This window comes from Arachis ipaensis, chromosome B05 (genome assembly GCF_000816755.2).
Source record: "Arachis ipaensis cultivar K30076 chromosome B05, Araip1.1, whole genome shotgun sequence".
Taxonomy (NCBI): Eukaryota; Viridiplantae; Streptophyta; class Magnoliopsida; order Fabales; family Fabaceae; genus Arachis; species Arachis ipaensis.
The window spans coordinates 43,704,488-43,711,906 of NC_029789.2; the positions used below are offsets into that span (position 1 = coordinate 43,704,488).

The 7,419-nt window shown below is 36.6% G+C and overlaps 1 protein-coding gene across 1 annotated transcript; it reads left to right on the plus strand.

Moving 5' to 3' along the window:
- LOC107643609 lies at positions 2,119–4,286 on the plus strand. Its single transcript, XM_021123713.1, has 2 exons — positions 2,119–2,410; positions 2,600–4,286. The coding sequence occupies exons 1-2, from the start codon at positions 2,338–2,340 to the stop codon at positions 3,247–3,249; spliced, it is 723 nt and encodes a 240-aa protein (XP_020979372.1). The 5' UTR covers positions 2,119–2,337; the 3' UTR covers positions 3,250–4,286.

Consider the following 7,419-nt stretch of genomic DNA (forward strand, 5'->3'; position numbering starts at 1 on the left):
GGAGTCCCAACATTCCGAGGAGGAGGAGGAGGAGAGATAACTGCCCTGGCGCCACCAGTCCTGGCGCGAGACCTTGCTTTAGCCTCCTGGACCCTTTGGTAAGATTCCTGAGCGTTTGCCTTTACCATCTCTGAAAAAAGCAACAAATGATAGATTAGACAAGTCGGATAAGACAAGTCGGAAATCTAGCAAACAAATAAAAGCTACCTAGCTGTGCCTGGACAAAGGTCGGAGACCCCTGGAGAAACTTTTTTGTGTCCAAGTATGGGGCCCTCCCCCACACTTCTCGGAGGAACTCCACAATGGCTGCTTCTACCTCATTTAGGTCATCCAGACCATATTTCTCGCAGGGGGAGGCCTCCAGCCAATATAAAGGAAATCGGGGAGAAGAATCATCATCCAGAAAAAAGGGGTGGTGACCCTCTACAACTTGCACTTTGAAAAAGTAGTTCTTGAAGTCGTGAAAGGATTCGTCAAAAAGGGTGAAGATTCTCCGACCTTGTATGGCTCGGAACGACACCCACTGTTGTTTATTGTTTAGCCCACTGAAGGGTTTTGTCATATGAAAAAGATGGAAAAAAATCTTTAAAGAAGTCGGGAACTCTAAAGCCTGGCTAATGAATTGATAAATTTTCAAAAAACCTCAAGAGTTGGGGTGAAGCTGGGTGGGAGCGACTCGACAGTGACGCAAAACAGATATCTCAAAATTTGAAAAAGGAAGAAAAACACCCAAACGGGTGATCATGCACTCATACATAAAGAAAAAATGAGGGGCCGCCTCATTGACTCTTCCAAAACAAACCCGGTCTTCAGGACCCGGGACTACCAATTCATATTTTGGTTCGTCATCCTCAGAAGTACAAATTCTATGATGAGTGCGAAGGTTGGTAATGAATTCAGAATCGACTGAGGGCTCCTCCCCTAAGACCGTGACATCAACCCAGTGAGAGAGAGCATCTACAGAAGCAATTTCTTTTTATAAAAAAGGGGGTAACAAAACCTACAAGGGGAAAAAGAAAAATCACCAACACGGTCTCTAAAGGGAGGAGGATGCGAAACTAAAGTCTGCAAATCAAATTTATCTACAAGGGCATATTAAAGAACTAACCTTTACCCGGAAATAAGGGTTGGAAGCAAAAGCCTTCGAAAACGCAAGAATGCAACACGAACGAATGCAAGGGAAATTTGAAAGATCGCAGAAACGAAACAACGAAAGAGAGGGAAAGTATTTATAAGAACGTTAGGGGAATAATAGTAAAATTGGGGCAATCATTAATGAAGATGCACCGTTACCAAGGCCATTAAATCCCTACGCACACCCCTAACGGACACGACACTTGATTAGACGTAACTTTCAGAACCCAAAAGTCACGAAAAATCACGTCGGTTCTTAAACCATCACGTCGGTCCTCTTGCGAATCGGTTACGACCCCGAGTTGAATACTCGAACCCAAATCCTAAAAAGAAATTGGGCTCGAGTAGGGGCACTGTTCATACCCTGGCCCAATAATAAAGGTCCAGGATCCAAGCAAAGAGGCCCAACCCAAAGGGTTGGCCTTCATCCAGTACCAGCCTTCATCCCAAGAAGTCGGTACTAAACACGACCTGCTCCAAAGAAGTCGGACACGAGGGTTAGCTGGCAGATAACACTCATTCGAATGAGTAACTGCCCCTAGAAACTCTCTAACCATTTCATAGAGCCATATCTTAACCTCCCTAAGATATGGGAACGGTTATCCACCTAAAAAGGTGGCACTACTTCAGCGGTGGTTATTGGTTCACCACTATAAATACACTGACACCATTCAGGTATCTCTAGGTCCCAATATTCTCTAACCTGCTCACACTCTTGCTAACTTAGGCATCGGAGTGTCTTCGCAGGTACCACTCCCCATTCTTTCACACGCACAAGTCGGACGGAGGAGAGCACCGAGTAACAAATCCACTCGAAAGCCACCTCCTTCATACGTTTGGGCCAACCAACGCCATCCAACCCATTAATCTCCGGTTACCCACCGTAACACCTCTATTCCTCCAACGGCTAGCTTATTCCAACCGTTAAGATTTGTTGACCGTTTAAATTCCCAGACTCAAATTTAAATTCTCCTTTGGAAAATATATACGTTACAAATTATATCCCAGTCCAGAATTTCTCAAATCTTCCTCCTCCTTCTTCTTCGTCACTATCATTCTGTTCCTGCTCAATTCGTGGCCATGCCTTCTAACAACAAGTCCTTGCCATCAGTGGCATCAAATTCAAACCCTAGCCCAGCCCTAGAAGAAGTTCAGAAATCAGCAACCCTATGAGGAAGAGTTTTTACCGGAAACCCATTCTCTATGCCCTCCCTAGTCGCAAACCCTACTAGTTCTAGATCCGTTTTCCCCAACACTCCCGCCAACAGTCCTTCAGGTTCCTTTCCTTTTTCCTTTCCCTCTTTTAATTTTTTTCCCCTCCTATTTACTTATTACTGGTTGTTTGAAATGTGCTTAGATTTATGTTCAAAAGATTTTTAGCTTTCTCAAAAGTCAAAATAGTTTAGGGTTTCCGATTCACTACTTAATTTTCAATTTGTGGTTTTGGACTTTTGGTATCCTGTAGATTTTCAGGTAAGGAACAGTGTTGCGGGCAGAGAAAGTGGGGGGTCTTTGCGGTACGTTGATGACAAAGAAAATGGGAAAGATCAGACATTGAAGCCCGGGAAGGTTCGATCACCAGCTGCTTGCTTGAAGGGCTCAAAGAATTTCATATCTCCGACCATCTCTGCTTCCTGCAAGATTATTGAATCTCCGAGGAAAAAAGTGCTGATTGAGAGGAATGGGCCAGTTCCAGATTCTGTTCCATCTGCAGAGGCCAAAAACAACGTTCGCAAGGTAACTTTTGCAGAACCCTTGGAATGTGGTGGCTTGCAATCAGACCACCTTGATCTAGAAGAGAGAAAACCTGATTCTATATTTGATGGGGTTCCAGATTTTGAGGAATCACTTAGTAGCCGCTCTAGTTTGACATCTGAGGAAGATTTGAGTGATGAAAGTGAAACTGTCCATGATATCAGTGTTCCTTTGGTTCCAAATAATGACACTGATTTGTCATTTGAGGCTGAACATGATCTGAATGTTCCTTTGGTTCTAGAGGATGATAAAATTGAGACAGAACCTTCATTTGAAACTATCAAGCTTAGTCCTACCCCACCTCCAGCTTCGTCTACAGCAACCATCTTAGCTCCTCTTGATGCCACCTTACGATCCTAAAACAAACTATCTCTTCCCTAGACCGCAGTCTCTTCATTACAAACCTAGACCAAGGACGGAACTTTGCAGTGAGAGTATCATCATATCTGGTAGCTTCTCTGAGGATTCTCAGTCCGAAGAAGCTTCACAGAAAGAAGCAGAGGAGGTCTCTTCGGATGAGGCAGTTATGGAGGAAGGAAAGCCAAAGTTCTGATGAACCAAGTCCTGCAGAGGGAACCATTGAAGCCAACCCTAAGCGCCGCTTCTCTATGAAATAATTGGCTTTGGTCTGATTATTCTCCTCTCATTTGCTGTTCTCTCCATCTCAGTCATCAATTCTCCGGTGGTTCATCATACATGTATGAGGCTTATGAAGCGTCTCAACTTTCAGATTTTGCAAGGGCCAACTTTGATCAATTCACCCAGTTTGCAAAAAGCAAAATTCGATTGTTTTAGCTCAGAGTGGAATCCAAAGTTAGAGGACTACAAATTCATAGTTTGGCCCAGTTGCAATCCTACAACTTGACCATTGTGCCGGATGTTGTGGTTAATCAGTACCAAGTTGTTAGGGTTTAGGCTCAAAAGTTGAAAAAATTCATGCTGCAATCACCAGGAATGAAAGGAGATCTGAAACAACTGACATAACTCCACGTATCAATGCTATATTTGCTGCTCTGTGGAGGTGCACCTATTTACTCTTTGTATCTTTCAACTTTTCAAGGAAAGGTAAAATCGGAAGCAAAAGGACCAGATCTGTGGAGCAACCTTTGATTGGTAAGGAGTTGCATGCCAACAACTTCATTGCAAACTCTGAACAAAAAGCAAATTTCTCCAGAGAAGTCATCTCTCAGGAATGGACCCACAGAAATGGACGTGCTTGAACTTGAAGAGCATATTGCCCTTCAGAAATGAGCAGCTTTCAGCAGGGTTTCATCCCAAACCAGTCGGATGAGAAGATCATAGCGCAAGAAGCACTGTAGGAGAGAATCTTGGGCCTCTTCGGACTATTCCATGGGTTCGACATCATCCTATGTACGAGAAAATTCCAAGCAAGCAGGTATATGTATTTTATTTCCCTTTATTTTATTGTCACATGTATCTTTCATTCACTGTAAATTTGTTTCTTATAACTCTAGAAACACTATTCATGGATCGGATCCGATTCGCATATCTGCGGTATTTATCCGAATTCGATCTGAAAATTGCAGTGGATATAGATCCGATCCGCAAAGCTTTCGGATCAGATCAGATCGGATATCTGCATACTAATCGAATCGAATTGCGAATTTTGTGTTGGCATCCGCATATTCGCGTATCCGCAAAAATAAAAAAATAATAAGTAATTATTCTTTTTATATTTTATTTCAACTAATAATTATCATATATATTTTTGTATTATTCTAATTTATTATTTAATAAAAAAATATGTTTAATATTATTTTTAAGAGTAAACAAACAAAAATTTTGATCCGATCCGCGTTCACCCTAAAAAACCTTAAACCTTAAAACTGCGAATATTGCAAAATTTTGATCCGATCCGCGTTCACCCTAAAAACCCTAAGAAACCATAAAAAAAAACCTAAAAAATCCCTAAAAAACCATAAAAAAAAACCATACAAAAATCCTAAAAACCCTAAAAAACCCTAAAAAATTCTAAAAAAACTAGAAAACCCAAAAAAGGTAAATTCCCAAAAAATCATAAAAATACTAGAAAACCATAAAAAATTCTAAAAAACCATAAAAATTCTAGAAAGCCATAAAAACTAAAACCATAAAACTCGAGAAAACTTTAAAAACTCTAGAATACCCTAAAAAACCCTAAAAAATCCTAAAAACCCTAAAAAACCATAAAAATCCAAGAAAACCATAAAACACGAGAAAACTTTAACAAAATCTTAAAAACCTATAAACCCTAAAAGAATGCTAAAAACCCGAGAAAAACCTAAAAGCCCTAAGAAATACTAGAAAACTCTTAAAAACTCTAGACAAAAAAATCCTATAAAATCCTAAAAAACCTTAAAAATCCAAGAAAACCCTTAAAATCCTAGAAAACGGATAAATACAAGAAAACCATAAAAACCCGAGAAAACCATAAAAACGAGAAACCCTAAAAAATCCTAAAAACCCTAGAAAAAGTGCTAAAAAATCGTAGATAACCCTAAGAAACCCTAGAAAAAACCTAAAATCCCTAGAAAACCCTAAAAAACCCTAAAAATCCTAGAAAACTCTAAAAAGATCTTGAAAACAAAAAAAATCCTAGTAAATCCTAAAAAACCCTAAAAACCCTAGAAAATCCTAAAAATTATAGAAAACCATAAAATACCCTAAAATCCTAGAAAAGCCCTAAAAAATCGTAGATGGAGAAAACCCTAGAAAAAACCTAAAAACTCTAGAAAATAAAAAAAAAATCCTAGAAAACCCGAGAAAAAGAAAACCATAAAAACTCTAAAAAACCCTAGAAAACCCTAAAAATCCTAGAAAACCCTAAAAAACCCAAGAAAACCATAAAAATATGAGAAAACCATAAAAACTCTAGAAAATCCTAGAAAAAGCCCTAGAAAATCGTAGATGGAGAAACCCTAAAAAACCCTAAAAATCCTAGAAAACTCTAAAAAGATCTTGAAAACAAAAAAAATCTTAGTAAATCCTAAAAATTCCTAAAAATCCTAGAAAACCCTAAAAATTCTAGAAAACCCTAAAATACCCTAAAATACCATAAAAACCCTAGAAAATCCTAGAAAACTCGAAAAAATTCTAGAAAACCATAAAAAACCTAGAAAACCATAGAAGACCCTAAAAAAACTCTCAAAATCCCTAAATAATTCTAAAAAACCATAAAAACCCTAGAAATTTCTAAAAAACCCTGAAAACTCTAGAAAATCTTAAAAAACTTTAAAAAATCCAAAAATAGAAGAAAATCCTAAAACTCTAAAAACCCTAGAAAAAGCCCTAAAAAAATCTAAAATATCCTAAAAAATCCTAAAAAAATCCCCGAAAATCGTAGAAAATCCTAAATCTCTAGAAAACCCTAAAAAATTCTAGAAAACTCTAAAAAAATTCTAGAAAAAAAATCCTATTATATCCCATAAAAAACCATAAAAAACCATAAAATACCATAAAAATCCTACAAATCCCAAAAAACCCTTAAAAAAATCTAGAAAAGCCTAAAAAACTTTAGAAAATCCAAAAAAATCCTAGAAAATTCTAGAGAATCCTAGAAAACCATAAAAAACCATAAAAAAATCATAAAAAACCCCACAAAATCCTAAAAAACCATAAAAATCATAGAAAATTTTAAAAACTCTAAACCCTAAACCCTAAATCATAGAAAATTTTAAAAACTCTAAAAATTCCTAGACGGTCCTTAAAAAACCCTAAAAACTCTAAAAATTCCTAAAAAAACCCAAAAAACCTCAAAAAAATCCTAGAAACTCCGAGAAAACACTAAAAAGCCTAGAAAATTCTAAAAATAATAAAAAAAACCCTAAATAATCCTAAAAACCCTAAAAATCCTAGAAAAATTAAAAAAATCCTAAACAAGCGTAAAAAACCCTAAAAACTCTAGAAATTTCTAAAAAACCCTGAAAAATGCTAAAGAATAAAAAAAAAGCTAGAAAACAAAAAGAAATCCTAAAAAATCTTAGAAAACCTAAAAAATTCTAAAAAATCCTAGAAAACCATAAAAAACCCTAGAAATCATAAAAATCCAAGAAAACTTTAAAAAACTAGAAAACCCTAAAAAATCTTGAAAAACTCTAGAAAATCCAAAAAAAGCCTAGAAAATTTAAAAGAATCCTAGAAAACCCTAGAAATCTATAAAAAAACTTAGAAAACCCTAGAAAACCCTAAAAAAACCCTAAAAATCCTAGTAAATGCTAAAAAAATCCTAAAAACACTAAAAACTCTTGAATACCCTAAAAAACCCTAAAAATCCTAAAAACCTTAAAAAACCCTAAAAAATCCTAAGAAACCCTAGAAAACTCTAAAAACCTCTAGAAAACCCTAAAAAGCTAAAAACCATAGAAAACTCTAAAAAAATTCTAGAAAACTAGAAATTCTAGAAAACCCAAAAAAATTCTAGTAAATCCTAAAACACCATAGAAACCCTAGAAAACCATAAAAACTCTAAAAAATTCTAAAAATCCTAAAAAGCCCTAATAAACCCTAAAAACCCTAGAAAATTCTAAAAAA

Excerpts from the sequence above, each read along its gene's own strand:
- LOC107643609 (XM_021123713.1), top strand. The coding sequence starts at position 2,338 with ATGCCCTCCCTAGTCGCAAACCCTACTAGTTCTAGATCCGTTTTCCCC. Across the intron at positions 2,411-2,599 it reads TCCCGCCAACAGTCCTTCAG|ATTTTCAGGTAAGGAACAGT; the intron begins GTTCCTTTCCTT and ends GGTATCCTGTAG.